At 42.6% G+C, this 20,226-nt stretch overlaps 1 protein-coding gene across 6 annotated transcripts in view; it reads left to right on the top strand.

Moving 5' to 3' along the window:
• Nucleotides 1-19,439, top strand: part of LOC120955167 (vascular endothelial growth factor receptor 1) — a 29,360-nt gene extending 9,921 nt beyond the window's left edge. For 2 of the 6 annotated variants that reach the window (XM_040375739.2, XM_040375740.2), the window contains exons 2-17: nucleotides 4,796-5,054; nucleotides 7,401-7,573; nucleotides 7,673-8,008; nucleotides 9,183-9,327; nucleotides 10,685-10,699; nucleotides 12,898-13,058; nucleotides 13,133-13,640; nucleotides 13,704-13,876; nucleotides 14,318-14,359; nucleotides 14,539-15,271; nucleotides 15,339-15,815; nucleotides 15,884-16,052; nucleotides 17,404-17,636; nucleotides 17,711-18,306; nucleotides 18,390-18,543; nucleotides 18,604-19,439. In XM_040375739.2, the coding sequence (XP_040231673.2) occupies nucleotides 4,967-5,054; nucleotides 7,401-7,573; nucleotides 7,673-8,008; nucleotides 9,183-9,327; nucleotides 10,685-10,699; nucleotides 12,898-13,058; nucleotides 13,133-13,640; nucleotides 13,704-13,876; nucleotides 14,318-14,359; nucleotides 14,539-15,271; nucleotides 15,339-15,815; nucleotides 15,884-16,052; nucleotides 17,404-17,636; nucleotides 17,711-18,306; nucleotides 18,390-18,543; nucleotides 18,604-19,043 (4,443 nt within the window). In that variant the 5' untranslated portion in view covers nucleotides 4,796-4,966 and the 3' untranslated portion in view covers nucleotides 19,044-19,439. Of the gene's footprint in view, nucleotides 1-4,795; nucleotides 5,055-7,400; nucleotides 7,574-7,672; nucleotides 8,009-8,184; nucleotides 8,324-9,182; nucleotides 9,328-10,684; nucleotides 10,700-12,897; nucleotides 13,059-13,132; nucleotides 13,641-13,703; nucleotides 13,877-14,317; nucleotides 14,360-14,538; nucleotides 15,272-15,338; nucleotides 15,816-15,883; nucleotides 16,053-17,403; nucleotides 17,637-17,710; nucleotides 18,307-18,389; nucleotides 18,544-18,603 lie in introns of all 6 variants that reach the window. The other 4 variants (XM_040375745.2, XM_040375741.2, XM_040375744.2 and 1 more) reach the window with 4 other exon arrangements.
• Nucleotides 19,440-20,226: the final 787 nt, after the last annotated feature.

Raw genomic sequence — 20,226 nt, 5'->3', positions numbered from 1 at the left:
GATCATCCATAAATTACGTTACATAGAACATGAAAATTTTCTCCCTTCTCACCTAGTTTTTTCCCTTTTTTTATTTTGTAATATACTGTACACCTTGAACAGAAACATATATTTAATGGTGAATAATGTGGATACTTATTCTACTATACAACATAAAATGCAGAACTAGCAGGCATTCTTTCGATTTGAACTTATTGAAAAAATAGCCTTTTTGTTGGAAAGAGTTTGAATCTAGGTATGTAATACAGGTGGTCCTCGAGAATCAAGGTTGATGAGGACCGAAAACGGACGCAAAATACCGCGTATCTTGAATTTACGCTTAAGACGAATCTCGTGATTTCCAGGCAAAATATCACTAATTTTAGTGTAATTTTGCAAGTCACTTTATTAATTAATTGACATAAATTTGACTGAATACAACAGTTTTAAACCTTTTGAAATAGTTTTTAACATTCGATCAAAACGGAAATTATTTTTCAATTCACTATCATTTCCATCATTTTACAATTGATGTGTCAAATCAGTACAATATGCTCAATAAATTGTCAGATTTAGAAAACCGCGAATCTCCGAATGCGCGTATAAAAGGTACTGTGTATCTCGGGGACCCCCTGTGTGCGTTTCGTAATTTAAGGATGATCCCTTAAGTACGAAGCTACGTTAGTTTAAAGTTTACTGTGAAGCTAATTTCATAAGGTACTTTTATAGGTACTTTAACTATATCCTTCTCAACAAGAAAAAGGTTATTTGTTAGATCTTTGCAATCGGTGCAATCGGTTTATTTTTACTTCTTTATATCAAGTATACTTAAGTATATTTTTGCATGATTTCTCTTGTTTCTAATTACTAGTAAAAAATCTTACTAATTTGTGTGACTTTTTAATTAAATTAATCTCTATATTTTGTACATCTTTTCAATGATACAGATAATAAAAAAATATTATATTGAAAAATTACATCAGTAGATGCTATCCTAAACGCACCCTCGCAAATGCGTTCTCAGCGTGACATCCTAAATCCATTAATCAAACAGCCATCCTCTCACAAAAGGATAAATGGATTAATAACGCGCATGATGAAATTAGACCGATTGTGCGGTCAACATGCAACAGTTGAGCTTCGTCGCGCTGTGTTGATCAAACACAGTTCAAGTGTGTTTTTCGCACTTTCTCAATCTCTTTCTCTCTTTTTCTCGTTGCTTCTCTTGAGTTCAGTAGCAAAACGGCACCATCAACGCGTAGGAAAACCGTCAACAGAAATGGAAATTTCCTCGCATTTCTAATTACGGCCGCCAATCGTCATCGTACCGTCATGCCGTTCTGCGTTGTACACGGGAAGTCCATTTTCTGTTCCACTTTATTGAGTGGTTGAGTGTGTGTGTGTTTTTTTTATGTTACTTAATTTTGCCAACCTTTTACCTTCGCGACGTTTGCCCACACTTACTCCCCACATCGGAACAACTATTCGACACATGCGGATAAACTAAAAATCGATAAATCCCTTCTACGCCTCCTTCTGTGTGTGCCTTTCGGCCAGGTCAGCAAGTCATTTGCCGAGCCGCGTGCATACCAAGGTCTGTAAAGGCAAAAAAAGGTCAAACGATTGGTTGGCTCGGTATGGGAAAGCCTGGATGCGGAATGCGAACATGGAAAAACGGGACCAAAAGCCGATCAGCACAGGAATGCAGTTCCGGTTGTCAAACGGGCAATACCTCTGTAATGCAAAGCAACGGCCGCTGATCCAATCAGTGCTTGATTGGAGGCAAAAAGGATTTGTCTTCATTAAAATTGATGTGTTTATAATTAAGCTTTGCAATTAAATTAGCAGTAAATTATTAAAATACCCTATTTCTTCACACAATGCTGTGAAACCTTGATATAAATTCAATTAGCCACAATAACTGCAGAAATTCGCAGCAACGGCTCTCCTTATTGATCGGTGAAACGCACATGCAAATGTGTGCCATCTCGTCACGTTCGCCAAGCAGAGCAAGGGTTGGAACCAATCTCTTCTTTACCCTCCCTGAAGGACAGTCACTGTACACGCACACGCACAATGATTTGTGAGGCCTTGACTTATTTGTTGCCCACACCCCATACGGTTCTGAGTAAACTTTTACGAAAGTCGCAATCCCGCCGTTCCAGGCCGTTGTTTCATTTCGCGTTACTTTGTACGCAAAAAGCGAGCTTCTCGGCCAGCGGACACGAACGGGACATGCAACGGAGCATGCAAATAAAGCGGGCCGGTAAAACATTTCACCCGGACGCGAATTTACCGTTGGCGCCGAATGGATGTTGCTTTGGGGTCATTCGAGCAGATGCTGGGGATGTTGCCGAAAAAGTGTTGCCGAAAAAGAAAAAACAAACAATGTTGTGTGATGGGTTCCAAGTGGCACGGTGCACAGCGTTTGCAGAGCGAATAGACTACTTGCTCTACTCTATGAGTAGAGAACAGTATTATTTTAGAAGCTCCTAGGTTGGTAGCGAATTTCCATACGAAATTCCCCACACGAGAAGCCGGGACCATGGCTAAACCAGTGCTAATTGTCTCATTTATTTTTATTACCATTGATGATGAGCAGCTGTCCCGCGAGATGAAACGCTAACGCTTTTGTTTGGACACACGAGCGGGCTAAACGTTTGCAACACTCGCGAGTCACCGTGCGTGACTCAACTGGAAAGGGTTGGGGAAGAATTTCATTAACAAAATTAAAGTCCCATTAGATGTGTGAATGCAGAATTTGACAAGATTGTTGGACTGTTTTCCAGTGTTTTGTGAAATTCGTGCCATGATTTAATGATTACTTCAAAGGTTCAGAAATAATGTTCAGAAATCAGTTAAAAAAAACCTAAAAAAAGCAATTTTATTATGTATGATAGGTTTTAGGCTTAAAACACAGCTTATTATTATTTATTTTTATAGAGACTTCGAGCCGATTGGCATCATTCGCCTCTTAGATTGAAAGATGACACGTCCTCTACCATTTCTTTATAGCACTGTAACGAATAAAGTTGTAGTTTTTCACAGACTTCAACAAAGTCTGTAACTTTAAGACTCGTAAGTCGTATTCTTGTTCAAGTTGGTGTCTATAGTTCCCTAAGCCTAATTAGTTCATCTTTATTTCATTAGACCCTTCTATGGTTCATCCGCTTATTTGTTGCGGTTCATGCGGTTCGTTTGATCGTTGCTTCGTTCCTAACATCGATGGGTGATTGATAAATAAATGGATATTAAACCACGTGAATAAAATGCAAAACATCAGTCTCGTGTCCATGAAAAACTTCTAGACACATTTTAAAATGGGATTACCATCTGGGCAGAAGTATTGTGAGCGTGAGCTTCAAGAAAGTGATACCTGCTGTTCTTGTGATCTTGAGCTTCTAGAAAAATGGATCTTGAATTTCGGAAACCTTTAGTTTTGTATCCTCCTTAATGCACAGTTTTAAATGCTTCTTCTAATAGCCCCGACTAAACTGCACCATAATTTCCATCTCCTTCCAACTGTAAAACAACTACTATCTTTCGATCCTCCTATTTCCAATGTGTTTAATTACCTTGCGGAAGTGGCTAGCCACTCCTAGCCGCTCCTAGTGCGTTTGCTTTCTCCGAAGGGGTGACATCCATGCGGATGATTTGCGGTTGGTACAATCATTCTCCCATGGGAAGACTTTCATACCAGTTGATTAAATGGTACACTGCAGTGGCAGGTATCGTACTAGGTGAAGACCAACCCGAAGTTCCTGATGTCACTAAGCTCCGTTGTGTCCAAAGGTGTGTGTGCGTGGCACTCTTTACGGTACCGGTACTGTAATTAATTGCTGGCCGGCTTCCGGTTAGTGATGCCAACCATTAACGCTTCGGCTCGGGTGTTGGGTTGTTGAACAATTATATCTTTACCTATACACGTGATGGAGTGATTTAATTTTCTTTTACCGTACAAGTAATCCCGGCAAGAACAATGTAACCAATTCCTGGCCAATTGGAAACAAATATTGACTGCAGTGACAAAACCGGACACTGCACGTTCTGCGTATACATTGGATTTAATTTATCGACACGCAAACGGGTCTGGCGACATCTGTGAGACGACATCCCTTTTTGGAGAGCTTTCCTGGTGCTTCCTATTTCCCATCCGTTCGTTCATCCGTTCGTTCCTCCATTCAGTGGCGCTCAACGGTGTCACGGCCTGCGAGACGCAAACAGCGACAAATAAGTACAACGTACAAGGACATCGTGGGGACGGCTTTGGGTGCCGTTTTGCGTGCGTGATATCGGTGTCGATCGGTGAGAAAAGTGCAACCCATCATTTGGCCGTGCTGTGATTGCCAAGCAGCGTTTGTAGTGCTCGGTCCTGGACTAGAAACACCGAAAGGGCAAAAGTGTTTGTGTATGCGTGTTTGCGTTATGGTGCCAGCTGGTCCGACGTATTTGTTGATGTTTGCAGTTTGCGACGGGATTGAAGATCGCAAACCTAGTACATGCCGTTCATTGAACCCGCGGCGTGTTAGTGTTTACGGATCATTAATCGTTTGCTTATTCTAATTTTAGTTACATTCCATTTGAAATAGTTAGTGCGGTAATAACAACAGTGGGAATGTGATTCATTGTGTAGTAAACTTCAAAAATCACCTTATGAAACACTTATCGATACCTCTCGAAGAGTTCTGTGCGCTTGAAAAACTCATCTTCAACTCATCTTCGGAAAGATGTGTTGCAGTGCTTCTTTTATACGTTTATAAAATAGATTTTTCACACTCGTTCTGTTTCTCTCTTTATTGGTTTATTGGTGCCACAGGAATGAAGTGTTTGACGCGCTGCGTCCTCTGCCGAGTGACGAAACTATGAAGTGTTGTGCGTTTGCAGTGGAAACAGTGTGCAAGCTAGAATTCTCCAGTGCCGAGTGGAAGGACACGCACGGTGTCTAGCAGTGTTTAGCAGCGAATTAGCGAATTCCATTAGCACCAAGATGGTTGGCCAACCAGCGACTGTGATATTAAGCGTTACGCTCCTCGCTGTCTGCAGTGTGTTCCAGCATTCGGCGACATTCGTTAGTGGTGAGTATTAGTGGAGGGGGTGAACAGGGTGACAAATTGTTGTTGGGCGTCATTTGTTATTGTTTCGAAGGTGAAACAACACTTCTGTATCATCTTCACACAAATGTTGTATTTCGAATGTTTAAATCGTTTTAAATGAAGTCATAGTTTATGACGTTTATTGTAGTAAAACAAGAATTCCAACAAGAAGAGAATGGGGAATTCATCATCAAGAGAACATTATTTTTGTAAAATTTAACCATAAGAATGGTTTTTGATGTTAACAAGACCTCTTGGTGATCATGCGATCTCTCAAACCATTTAGAATACAGGGTTTTCCTACAGAACTCAAGAACGCGGGACACTTTGATGAATCTGCGGGAGTCAATCGCCTGGCTGCGGAACGATACTTGAAAAAATTGACGATACCGGGATCGGCGGATTTGTATCGCAAGACTGCGGCATTATGTTTATGCATTATGCATTATGTTTAATGTTTTGTTTGAACTCTTAACGTGAACACAAACACGTATTTTTATAATATTTTAAAATATATTTCAACCTGTCCCTCGAATACTTCATTTAGTTAAAGGTCAGTAAAGTTGTATAACTTCAATGAAACAAAACGTGTTGCATGTTACAACGATTGTAACAACCTTCAAATCAAGCTAAATGTTAACCAAACGATCTTTAAACCGTTTTTAAACTGGATGTATGGTGTGTGTGTGTTTTTTTTTTTAATTCAACAACCAAGCAACCATGTGTTTGTCACGTGTGTTGTTTCTGTTTTGGCAGCGTTTGTTGTGTATTACTTGAACTACCAGCCACTTTATATCAAATCAACGTGCGGAAATGATTAAAAAAATCCTTTGTTGAGTTGACTCCACGCGCGACGCGCTTTTGGCCAATAAAGCATTACTACATGGCATTTTTAATACGTAAAACAACAACTCTTTTACACAGTGAACCAGTGAAATGGTCTTGGAAAGGAAATTGTAATCTTCCAAAAGCATTCTTGGAAGTATTATTTGTGCGTAATGGTAAAACGATGCCTTAGGAGTATAGTTGTGGATCTAACTTCTCTTTTGATTAAACCAAATGTCCACGTACATCGATAAATTAGAGTCATCGAACACAAAAAAAAACACACGAGAAAAACTTTGATTGTTTTTAAACATGAAATGGGGGCAAATTTATGTATTTATGTTTATGTGTTCGCAATGACCATTTATTTTACTACTGTTAATTAATTCTACTAATATAAGTATGGTCAAGCAAGGATTTTAAGGTGACCGTTTCATTTATATCTATTCATTTATATTACTCCATTTATTGCAAAACATACAATTGCTAATTACACAACATATTGTTATATGCTTGAGTAAAATCAATACTCCTTTCGCAATGACCGATCATTTACTGTTCTCTCTCACGCGTATACGATCATGGTTTTCCCCGCAAAACCCAACTCATGGGCACGGTTGGTTTGCCATGGACCGCACCATAATAAAGATGGAAAAACGCAACAGAGAACGTTCTTAAATTTCACGCATCCAACCATGCCAGACCCGCCAAAAGGGGCATCAAACGCCAGACGCCACACACACCACATTCATTAATCTCCTATTACCGGCAAGTAAGGCATCACTAGCTGCCCTAATTGCATCACCTGAACTATCCGGCCGGCCATAAACAACCCGTGGCCCATGAGAGCCGTGGCCCGTGAACGGACGCCGCCGCCACAATCCACCCAAGATTTAGTGTTTGCCGTTCGTGGTTTGGGGTTTTGTGGCAAACGAGCACGTGAAGCTCAAGCAATGCTCTCTAGTGTACGGTTGCTTGCGAAACTGTCTCTGGTGCCATCCTGCAACGGCACACCACGCTGGATGGCTGATCAGCTTCAGTTACTGTAATTTGGTGCGATCCAACAATCAAACCACCAGCCATCCATCCATCCGTCTCTATCTGCATTGCATTCTCTTGTGTTGTCCCAGTGAGGAAAGCAACCAAACTGCAGCGATGAAAGAAAACGACCCATGCGTACAATTGCGAAGGAAAACGGAAACAGAACAGATTGATAAAAAAGGAACAAACGAATGAACGATAACATTCCGCTGCGTACACTCCGCACACCGAAAAGAGTCTCGGGAGGTCATTGCAAGAATGTTTACAAACAAAAAGAGTCTTATCGTGGGTAGGGTAAAGCGGCTGGCACACATTCCTGAGCAACGAGGAATTCGGTTCTGAACGACACACACGGCGCAGCGATTATTTCACTTACCTTCCTGCATACTTGTGTCACGCACTGAATGGAACTATCACTCTTTATTTCCCCCCAAAAACTAACTGACTTTCTTCTTTCCACAGCGCTCGACGAGGGTCATATTGTGCGTGAGCAGGATGCCGCCAATGCACACGGTGCACCGGAAATCGACACCGTCGAGGAGGAGATCGTACTACCGAAGGGTGCTAGCTGGAACTTTACCTGTAAATCCGCCCAGCCGATCTTGTGGAAAAGCTATGCCGCATCGTTCCACTGGGTAAGCCGGAAACAATCCCCATTCGAAGATGATCGATTTCTTTTATTAATCCATTGTGTTGTCGCCACCGCTGCCGTCGCTATCATTCTTTTTTTTTAGGAACCACCTAACGTGTACCCTGTGGACTTTGAAACGGACGATCCCGACAAACCGTACGGAAGCGTGCTGATGCTAACGGACGCGTCAGCCAAACAGGTCGGCCGGTACTACTGCATCAACGTTGCTTCGTACGACGAGGAGCGCGAGGATGAGCTGGACGATATGGTGGCCGAATATCTGGCCTCCACCGTGTACGTGTATGTGAACGATCCGGAGCATCCGCTCGTGCCGGTATCGTCGCCAGTGTTTCGCGTCCAGCAGTACGATGACTTTGTCATCCCGTGCAAACCTACGCACCCGGAAGTGGAGGTGGAGCTGTATAACGATCTCGAAGGGGTGAGTTGATGCGTTCTGGACGAGTTCTGCAAGACTTGGTTCTTCTGATAGCAAGGCTCTATATTTCATCTGTGCAATCTGTGTCTTTCCATCTCGCTATCTTTCTTTATATTCGTTTTGGAATGTCTCTCTATCAAAAAGAAAACACATTCATTGCTTCTTCTACCTTCTTCTAGCCTGAGTCCTATAACACTACGTACGATTCGGCCAATGGTTTTACCTTACGGTCGCAACGGCTCAACACCGGTCTTACAAAATTCGATTGCTGCGTCATGAACTCTACCTTCAATCAGACGCTGTACGTTACCATCGATCGTACGTTGAGTTCTTATGTTATATCTTCTTCTTTTTAAATCTCCCTTCTCCAATCATTACTAAACGAACATGGAAATCTTTAACAATCTTGTAAAGTCCCTCTTCCAATGTCTATACGCCCGAATAGCCTACAATAATTGAGAAGGAGAAACTAAACCACCTCGCTCTCTCCCAATATCCCCATTCTTCTTGATCTTACTAACGAGCTGATGTACATACCGAAATAAATACAGACATATTTGAGTAGAGTAGAACAGCCAGACACACATGTTGGGTGGAGGTTTGGCTGCACGCAAACGAAAGTCTTAAAATAAAGTGCAATGTCTCCATCTGGATGTCGTTTTGCGTTCTACCGCGAGCGTACTCAGTCGTTTGGTTCAGCGTTAATCGGTAATGCAGACATGCGGACATGATCGTGACGCATTGTGCAGCAGACCCGGCATGTTATTTCTTTGGTTCGGGTTGAAATATTACTTTACCAGAACATACAATATCGATGCCGTACGATGATGGAAAAGTGTTTTACTCCATGTTTTACACTCAGAACGATTGAAGAGATTGATCGTAACTCAGAGTGAGGTGTCTAGTAATGTATAAAAAGATGTAAAAGATGTACAAACCCCCCATATTTGATTAACTACTCCATTGTTATGACGTTGTATATAAATCCTTCCTAGTAAGTGTAAATACCCCTTGTATCCCCTATATAACCTTGGCCCGATCGAGCAGTTTCTTTTCCAACTTCACGTTTCTTCCACTTCTATCTGTCTGTGTGCTTTCGCTTAAAGGAACTCGTTCACCTTTGATTTACAGTGTATTTAAACCCTTTTCCCTTAATATTACCTTTTTATACCTTCAGAATTTGGTTGAAACCTATGAGTACAGTAATACCCAAGGATACAAACTAAGCTTTAACAGGCTGGAGGAAGGTGGTTTCTACTACTGCCAGGTGAAAGATAAACCCGACCAACGCATAGACTTTGAAGTAACGATCATCGAACACTGTGAGTTTTCTACTACCGAATTACTACTACGTCCTACCACTACTACTGCTACTACTACTACCATCACCACATCTATCATCACTATCGGCACTAGTAGTAGCCCAAGTAGCAGGATCTTCCGCGCTCGGGACCATCTGCAAGCGAAACGTTCCAACGTACACAACATTGGTGGTGATGGTGTTACTGCTTCTATTTCGTCTTCTCCCTCTTCTTCTACCACTTCTACTTCTACTTCTTCATATCATAATGAACCATTGTCGAGTGATAAAACCGGCAGCTGGCCGACGCTCGGTCAAGTGGGTGCTGTGCATTCCGAACTGTTGTTTGCCGAACGGCGACAGTCGATGTCTTCCGATGCGAATGATAGCTCAGTGTTGGAGAAATTTAAACGATCCATTCTAGACCAATTTGTAAACGGTACCCCAAACACTACACTGGAAGATGGTACGTTTGAAGATCTAATACAAACCGGCAACACTACGGAAAGCAATGGCACCTCATTTGACGACGACGTTACCTTCGATTATCTCGATGAGGACGCTGGCAACGGCACGGTAGTCGGAGTTTCCTTTGGCTACGACAATGCTACTGAAGATCGTTCGACTACTACAGCAACTACTACTACTACCACACCTCGTTACTCTCATGAACCTTCCTATGGTGAAAATTCAACACATTTTACATTGCCTTCTACCAGCAAACGTAATTACATATCTCTCTCACTTCTGTTCTGTCTCTGTCGTGTTGATATGCAAACGTTGCACAATATATATGATTGCTTGTTGTGTATCTCTTTTCTTTTCTCACACGTTCTTTCTTAAATGCACCCTATGAATTGTCTTATAAATATTTCTTCCTCTTTCCCTTTCAAGAGCACTATTTCTTTCAATATTAATTGCATGATCCGATAAAACCTATGTAATCCGTGTACATAAACGAAAACAAGTTTCAATGAGAAACATTGCGCTATTTTTTTCAACCAAGCAACATGGTCTATCTACACCGAAGGACAGCCTTTTTATGTAATTCACGTCGTTCTTTCAAGACAACCTTTTTTACCAAAAAAGCCCCTTCAGCACACCAAATCACCATTTCATTTCCTCACCTTTCCATATACACCACACTCAACTGGTGCTGGGACGAAGTTTATTTGATATATTTTCTCACGACAACAAAAATACATTATATTAAAATATTTTGTTCTACTTCTATCCCCAACTTCATCATCAACTCATACAACCAAACAAAAAACCAAAATAACGTGTACCTACTACAACTGGCCTTGCTCTACCCTTCACGCCACAAAACCCAACCAAATCGCTCTAAAATGTGCTTTCTACCGTACGCGGGTGTCCAGACGATTCAGAAGAAGGTATGAGGGTTTTGCTAAATTATGACGACTCCTCCCCCCTTTCCATTCCACGCAAATAAGCATCCCATATCACACTTGGTAGAACTGTCATACCACGTAGCTGCTAACCGATCGGCTCGATCGCTTCTATCCATCTTCGGGGTTTGTGTGGTGGTGTTTCGCTTTGGTGATTGGAGTGTGGTGTGAACAGTTCGAAACCCGTTTGAACTAAATCTCTTAACTGGTTTTTTTTTATCTTCCCAATAATTCGCATACTTTATTAATAATACACACGCACACCGAGTGGTTCTATTGATCTAGCAGGAATGTATTTCTGTAACAGAGTGCATACAACCGATGGAAATTAATTTCACCTCTAGTTTTTTTTTGAATGAGTTGTTTTTTACACAATTTTTAATACACAATTAATTTAAACTAATTGTTATCACTTCAGTTCTGAATCACGATACTGCTACTGAAAAAACAAGAAACAAGTGTGATACTTATTGTATTTATAGCTTCTTAACAAAATCAATATGTTTTTTTTAATTCTGTCTAACAAAACCTCATATTTTATAGAGGAAGAAAGCATTTCGAGTATATTTCCTAGGCATATTCGATTTTAGTACACAATATTTGCTCTAGATGGCGTGGATCTGTTTAGTATCGCTCACATCGAAATCTTATAACGTTCAGCAAAATTTTTTGTATTCAGTTTGTTTTAGGAGATCAGCAAAAGGTATTAGATCAATATTTGTGTCAGGCTTTTAATATTTTTTTATGGTATTTTAACATAAAAGCATGCGAGGATAATGTCTGACATACGTTTACATTATGGTGTAGTACGCTAGAGCCTATCACAGTAGAACATGTAATGCATATTTTCATTACAAAAAGTACAACTTTTGGGATTTTTCAAGTGAGTCAATCATATTGTTAAATGCTTTAGCCTTCTTTCCATGGGTACGTTAGAGATAGATAATTAACTTTACTGTCAAGGCAATTGGAGTGAGAAAGATGTCATACATTTTGATCGATCACATGTAACATAATCTATATGAGTGAACATTTAAAGGTTTTGTAGTAGCAAGTTATTCAAATGATGTGCTTTTAAAATTTGACAGGTTTACATATCGTCGATGGTTGTGCAAAAATAACCCCTATCCTTAAGCTTTTCATTTGTTTTTATGATTGATTGATAACGTACATGAGTTTCCATCGACTAAAAAGAACTGAGGGAAAGATTCTCTCTTGACATATTCTACCTTAAGCTACCACAATGAAGTATTTTATACTAGTGAAAATCTAGTCTCTAGCTGTCCAAAATTTAGTAATAACCACGATATGAAGCTTATCTGAATAATAACCAAAAATGATGAGTATTAACCCATTATTTGCACTCTAGGGATTATTTCATACCGTTTTCTGCCCTGTTTCTAGAGCGGGACCATACCCAATGCACACCAATCGATTGCAATGCTCGCAGAAAACTCAACAGGCGATAGTGAACCGTAATTTTCCTCGCTATATCGTTTCTTTATTATCGTCTTTATGTCCTTTTATATCTGTTTGTGTGTAATCGGTTACGGTAGCATCGTAAAACCGGCACACGGTTTATGTTTGTGCGTAATTACGATCCAATTATTTCCCACCACTTTAGGTGCTTCCGATACCACCTTTTGTTTTCCGATTGTGTAGACAATTTCTTAGTTGTGGCTCGGCGGATCTGTGTAGTTTGAATTGGTGTGACCTGGTGCGTTTGAAGGATTTGCTGTTCTCGCTCCCAAAGCAATGGAGGATCATTGAAACGCGTTTCCCCGTTGTATATCGCTGACGAAGTCCAACAGTCCTTTATTGCTTGGTTTTATTTTTGCATGATTAGTTTAATAGCTGCACGTCCGTGAAAAAAAAGCATGACGATTAGTAATGTTAAGAGTAATGACCGTCTATATTTACACTAACGCTTGCACAGTAGCACGCTTCTTATTGTTAATTATTTACACTTAACTGCTTTTGTTCCTTCTTCACATTTTCACATCCATTACGGTTTCCCGCCCACTTTTTGACTTCAATTATTTTATCCCTTGTGCGATTTTTTCTAACACGCGTATGTGTGTGTGTGTGTTTGTTTTTTGCTTCTTATTACAACGTTTTGTATGATGATTTTCCATTTTCGCTAATATATGTCACCTTCCCTACTCAACCCATCCACACTTCAGCATTAACCGAGTACTTAACGAAACCGTCGATCCATAGCGATACGAAAGATCACGTACCGCTCGGTCAGCGAATCCGGCTCGTCTGCAAGGTGAACATCCGGGCCGGCGTTAACCTGGATATGATTTGGAAGGTTCCGCCGAATCTCAATCCAGCCGTCAGGGTAAGTAGATTGCGCATGGAGTGCGGAGTGTCCACGACATTACCCATGAGCTGTGCTTTATCTGCTTTCTACAGGACGCAAGAGTAAGGTTAGGATCGTTGAAGCTGAATCCGGTGAAAGACGCCGCTCACCGCGAGATCGCCTCCCGGGAGCTCATCATCGAGCGGGCAACGATGGCCGACGATGGCACGTACCGGTGCGAGGTGATGGATGTGAACGGTCACCGGAACTATCACAGCTTCAAGCTGCACGTGCACGATTCCGGCGACGACTATGTGATGCTGCGCGAGGAGAACAATCTTGACGACATTAACGTGCGGCGCAATGTGAACGGCAAAACGGCACCGATCGACATCGTGATCGAGTACCGATCGTACCCGGCTAACATTACCTACTACTGGTTGAAGGATGACGATATCGAGGTGATGGCTGGCCATCACGGCAAGTACGAGCTGACGCACAGTGAGACGATCGTGAAGCTGCGCATCAACGATCCGTCGGTGACCGATACCGGCAACTACACGTTGTTCGTGCTGGCTGGCAATGCGGAAAAGTCCCACCGCATAGGGGTGTACGTTTACGGTAAGAGCGGCCGGGAGCGTGTGAGGGCTACGAACAAGTTCTAATCATAATTTAATATTGCAGCCAAACCGATCGTTCACATGGAGAGCAAGTTTGTAAAACCGAACGAAGAGGTTTCGTTCACGTGCCGAAGCATCGGCTATCCAAGGCCGGAAATTTCGTTTATGTTTCTTCCCTGTCTGGAGGTGCCCTGGAGGAATTGCTCCGCATCAAGGACCAATAAGGACAAATGGGACGTAAGTAGCATCGCCGGTTTTGTTGCTTTTCATTTGCAAGACTTCCAAATCGTGCACCTTGGGTTACTGTAAATGTCTTGTGTGTCTCAGTGAGCGCATATGCCGCTGCTTATAAGAGAAGTTGTTTTTTTTCCGTTACTTAAAACACTAATTTGCATCACGTGATTAACAACAACTCTTACAAAGTTGACATGTATTAACAAATAGTTAGATCTGTATTCTGACTGATTTCCGAACATCCTGAAGGCAAGGTAAGATATTGACCGTCACAAAACCAGTCCATTTAACTGCACGTTTAAATACAACCCGATTTGGAAGTTCTTGTCGAAGTGTCAAACGTTTTTATATGTGTGTTTCTGTGTTCTAAATAATGCTACAATTATGCTTGTGTCGTGCTTGGTCGCTAACAAACACAACCCCTTTCCACTCGTTTCGCTCTAGTCCTCGAGCCCGGCTATCAGTTCGGAGTCGTCCGCAAGACTGGTAAGGCAAAACCTCAAATGAGATCATCTCTCTCTCTGTCCCTCTCTGTATATCTGTGTGCTACTATGCGTCCTAATATTAGTAGAACTTACCAGCTTTTCCATCATATTTTTATTGAATACCAGTAGATGATAAGTACAATAAGCGTTATTTTAATACTGTTTTCACCTGCATTACAGACCCCCGGAGGTAAAGGCGAAACCCCAATCGCAAAGTCACGGGTCTACACTCTTACGCCCAAACAGCCGGGTGTGGTGTACTGTCGCGCTACCAACCTGGAGGGCAGCGAAATAACGGAAGCCGATCTGCTCGTCAGCGATCTGTCCGACTCGGTAACGCTGGAAAAGGAGCAACCGCAGGAAGCGATCACCGTCGGCGATCATGTCACGATCGTCTGCTCAGCGCTAGTGTACAACTACACCAAAGACATAACGTTCGTGCACAACGATAAAGAGCTGCAAGAGTCGGACGGTGTGCGGCATGACTACTCACCGGAGCTGTACGCCTGGCAAGCACGACTTGACATCGCACACGTGGCGACCGAACACGAAGGCCCAATATACTGTCGAGCGAAAACCATGACAGGTGCGGTAGAAAGTCGTGCCTTCCACGTGGAGGTGCTGGAACCGGTCGCACCGATGCTTGTTTCGGGCAAGAGTAATGAGAGCCTGTCGGTTGATTTGCACGATCCGCTGAAGCTGGAGTGTGACATCGTCGGTACGCCCGATCCCAAGATCGTTTGGCTAAAGGATGGCGAACCGGTGCGGCCGGACGAGAACAGCAATCGGGTGCAGCTCACCAAAACGACACTCATCTTCGAGTACCTGAAGACGGACGATCTGGGAATGTTCGAGTGCCGGGCGGAGAACAAGATGGGCACGATCGAGAAGTACTGGAAGGTGGATGTGCGAAGTACGTAGAGAGTTAGTTATTTTTGTCTTTGATTTTAATTGCACCTTTTAATTCACCTTTTCCGTAGCTGCCGTTGTGAGGAAATCGGTCATCTACATCATTTTGTCCCTCCTGCTGGTGCTAATCGTCGGTATCGTGCTAGTGTCGCTGTTCTACTGCCGGAAGAAGAAGGAAGTGAAAGCGATGAAGGAAGCGGGCATTGTCAACTTTGAGGAAGGTAATCTGGGCGTCTACAATCCCGAACTGGCGCTGGACGAACAGGCCGACCTGCTGCCGTACAATTCCGAGTACGAATTCCCCAAGGAGCGGCTCAAGCTGGGCAAGCAGCTCGGCACTGGTGCGTTCGGTGTGGTGATGAAGGCCACCGCCCAGCGCATCATGGTGAACGAGGACGAGACGACGGTCGCCGTGAAGATGGTGAAGAAGCAAACGGACAATGAGGTGATGCGGGCGCTCGTTTCGGAGCTAAAGATCATGGTCCATCTCGGGCAGCACTTGAATGTGGTGAATCTGCTTGGCGCGGTTACGAAAAACATTGCCAAACGTATGTAACAAGCAACACACTCGAGGGAGCACAATGCTATAATGTACTTCTTTTTTTGGAATGTTTAGGTGAATTGATGGTGATTGTTGAGTACTGCAGGTTTGGCAATGTACAAAACTTCCTGCTCAAACATCGGCCACACTTTATCGACCAGATTAACCAGGAGACGGGTGAGATCGATTCGTCGATCGACAAGAATCAGCTACGGTGGTCCAAGTGTGGATACCAGTATAATAGGTATGTACGCATGTCTAGCACTGAACGCTAACCAAAGGTGGAATAACTAACTAACATACGTCCGTAATGTTTTTATTTTGGAACTTTAGTTGGTTTTGTATTAGTGTGGGTTGCATTCTAGAATGTAGTACTAACGTGTGTACTAAAACTACTATTAATCAATAGTTCTTTTCAGCTAAATAGATGCAGGGCTTTCAAAAGCTACAATTAGCGCAAGATTTTTGTCAGAATAATGGCTAAAAATACCACTTAATGCTAAATAGATGCCTAGTATTCAATTTTTGTAACTAAATATTTCTAGTTTAACAACATATTAATCCTATTCTTGACAAATTTAGTACATGTCGATCGTTAGTCGTTAGTTTATTCTCGTCTGGCCCATGCCATCCATACGTAGGACTGACTATCCTGGTATGCATAATTAATAAGTCACTGATAGCCAATCCCATGTTTGGTACAGGCAGACCTCGACTAACAATAGTTGTCGTGCCGAAGAAGAAGTACCGATGTCAAAATTAATCGAACAAAAAAGCCAAAGTCTTGAAGTAACGTATACGCTTAAGATGCCAAGATGAGATCAAAGTCATTACGACTTTTTTGTAATATTCCTTCTGAGCATCTCATAGTATTATAAAGTAGTACTTATGACAATAGTTGCCGAAGCTAGTGATCCAATTGCAAAATTAAATATACTTAGAATTCATAATGTGATCTGAAAACAATTCTTCAGCTTTCAACCTTAGCTTTCAGAGGATTATAGACAGCTACCCGTAGAAATCAAAATACTGATTGGATATTGCTTCTTTCATTTGCCTGACTTTGATAACTATTAGAACTCCTAAGTGATATCAAGAATAGAGACAGTTTAGTCAGTACCATGATCTATGAGACTTAAACTGGGAGTACTAATCATGAAAGCATCCCTTATTTGGAGCCTACTAACAAAAAATAACCCACTAGCCAATCGAAAAGAGTTCCTCATGAAAGACGTTTCAATTGAAAGACTTAATCCAAATTCTCTTCTAATTACACGGGGGTACATCATAAAGTAAATAACACGGCAGTATTCATTCTATTTCTCTACTCTCTTTCTCTCTTCCTTACTCTGTTATCCATTTCTTTCTTATCTCATCATGTGTGTGCCTCATACCTTTAATGCTACCGCACCTACTGCAAACTGTATTATCTAACATGATCCTCGCGGGGTAATGGAAATGGTTGGATCTGCATCTTTCTGTGTAACTGTGTGTGTGTTTGTGTGAATCTCTCGGTATAACATGCTACTTCTGGTGAATGGTGTTAACTCGGCTTGGTTTGATTTTGTGTGGTTTTGCGCGGTACCGTAACGTAGCCAGGGCTTGAAATATGTCAATCTTTCCTTTTCCACCAACAACGTCAACCATCATCCACTTCAACATCCGACTGCTTTCTACCATAATAATCACATCAACAGCGGCTCGACGCAGTACGTTGATCCGAAGAAGCACCTAAACTCAAAGGGCTATGTGCGCCACTCGGGGCTGCAAAACATGGGCATGGTCGATAGTTGCAACACGGAAGTGACCGCCATGACATCGGTTGAAGGTGAGTGTTGGTCACCGTGTTGGTGATTGTTTGTAAAGATCCCCTGTATCTGATCTGATTGCTTTCCGCTGCAGTGGAAGACTTGAACTCGGTCAACTCGAATGAGCCGCTATGGCGCTCCAACTACGGCATGGACTACAAGGGGCCGGCACGCACCGTCAACACGACCGATCTGGTCTGCTGGGCGTCACAGATTGCCTGCGGCATGGAGTATCTGGCATCGCGCAAGGTACTGCACGGTGATCTGGCCGCCCGTAACATACTGCTGTGCGACGACAATGTGGTGAAGATCTGTGACTTCGGGTTGGCTCGGTCGATGTACAAGAGCGATAATTACAAGAAGAAGGGTGAAGCGCCGCTACCATTCAAGTGGCTTGCACTGGAATGCATTGGCGACAATGTGTTCAGCACGTACTCGGACGTGTGGGCTTACGGTATAGTGCTGTGGGAGCTGTTTTCACTCGGCAAAGTGCCTTACCCAGGGATGGAGGCGAACCAGGAGCTGTACAATAAGTTGCGCGATGGCTACCGGATGGATAAGCCACAGTACTCGAACCAAGACATTTACGATATTATGCTGAATTGCTGGAACGTGAAGCCTGATTCGCGACCATCGTTTAAGGATCTGAAGAGCAGGTTCAATGCAATGCTTCCAGATGATATGCGAGATGTAAGCGACGAATGTCTTTAGTTAATGCTTTAGGGAGGAAACTCTTCTTCTTAACGTTACTGTATTGCATCTCTTTTTTGCAGCACTATCTCGAACTGAATGAGCCATACCTACAAATGAATGCCGAAAAGATGGAACGAGGTGATACCGATTACCTGGCTAATCTCGGCCCTCCAGAAGAACCAGCACCAGCGGCACCAAACTATGTCAATGGCATCATTTTACCTCTTCCACCGAGTAAGTATTTGGAAATAGAACGTTTCTTCAATAACAGGACTAATAAGCGCCTCTCTTCAGTTTCGGAGATTCGTAACGACAAGGACTACCTGAAGATGTCCCGCACAAAGTCCGAGTCGGAGGAGAGCAATTTTGACTTTGCCTCGTTCAACAGCGATCGCCATTCGCCCACGATACGCAACAATCTCGACACTAGTCCGCCCAACGGCAGCAAACGGCACAAGAAGCGGGGCCTGCCGGAGGAAATCCCCATGCTCGATGGGAACCGGTTATCGTCCACGGCGAATGGGTTTAACTCCGATTCCGAAACGGAACCGGTCAGTCCTAAACCGCGCGAACGCACAAGCAAGCACAACCCGGAGCCGGAGTATATAAACGTGAAAGGAAGTAAGGTTGGCGGTGTTGGACGAGCACCGCTGTGTGACGATGAGCTGAGCCAGGAAGCGATCAGCAATCCGGGCTACATAGCACTCAGTATGGTGGATGAGAAGCGGTGTTAGTGATAGTACTGCAAGTACGGTTAGCCATTTTGTAAGGCATCCTTCCTGGCGGTGGTCCATTTTTAGTCTTGCATTCGATTTGCGCTCTCCGGGCAACCTGAAACCTGGCCACACTTTAACGTTGAAAAACTTAATACTTAAGAAATTAGCCTATGAACACAAAACTCCAACCCTCATACGAAAGAAAGGAGCATAGCTTACATGAAAAAAGATGCGTGTTTATTTTTATACAAACTTTATACCGCTGTGCGCTACATTGTCAGTAAGTCAGTAAAGGGTAAGTGTGTACATAGTTGACGAAAGAAGTGTAGTGTTACGCCATCGAATCAGTTAATTCAATCACGTCCAATGTAATTTACTGTTAAGCTACCGAAAAATAAAACTCCCATCCAAGTATTTGGTCATCGTTTAACAAAAAATATTGTGTAACGAATGTTTTGGTAAGATGAAATTTGCTTTTTTACTCTGCATAAGGTAGTGGTCTAATGTTTCTGCACGATTTTTGTCCAGCAAACATTTTCTATGTACCTTGGTCAGTCGATAATCAGTCACCGAATCAGTCTGGCAGCGGCCTTAGATCATAACCTAAGACCAAGGTAAATAGAAAAGGTTGCGTACTAAAAATCAAATAGATTGTTATTAGGTCGGCGCAAAGATGCGCTTGCTGTAAAATCCATATATTTTACCAGCAACAACATTTGACCAATTCCTAGGCTAAAAGGTTCGTCGTAGAGAACAGAATATTTTACCATCGCTGATTGCAAGAGAGCCGGTCTCGTAGTACAGTCGTCAACTCGTACGACTGAACAACATGCCCGTCATGGGTTCAATCCCCAAATAGACCGCGCCGCCATACGTAGGACTGACTATCCTGCTATGGGGGGAAATCAATTAGTCACTGAAAGCCAAGCCTACAAGTGGGCACAGGCAGGCCGTTTGACCGACATCGGTTGTTGAGCCAAAGAAGAAGATTGCAAGAGAATTGCATACATTTTGGCGCAAGTTTTCACCATCGTTTGGTGAACGTTCTTGGGTAGCGTTACAGTGATGAGTATAGTAACGCTTTAGGGAATGGTCAGAACCTCGTCGTATGCGATGTTGTCGCACGCTTTGGTATGGAATTTAATGGGATTAATGACAGCCGCTGCGATTTTATATCAACTGTCAAATGTTAAAAAGCACA

Source organism: Anopheles coluzzii, chromosome 3, assembly GCF_943734685.1.
Source record: "Anopheles coluzzii chromosome 3, AcolN3, whole genome shotgun sequence".
Lineage (NCBI taxonomy): Eukaryota > Metazoa > Arthropoda > Insecta > Diptera > Culicidae > Anopheles > Anopheles coluzzii.
Note: the sequence above shows the minus strand (reverse complement) of the source record. Positions and strands in the feature narration are given on the sequence as shown.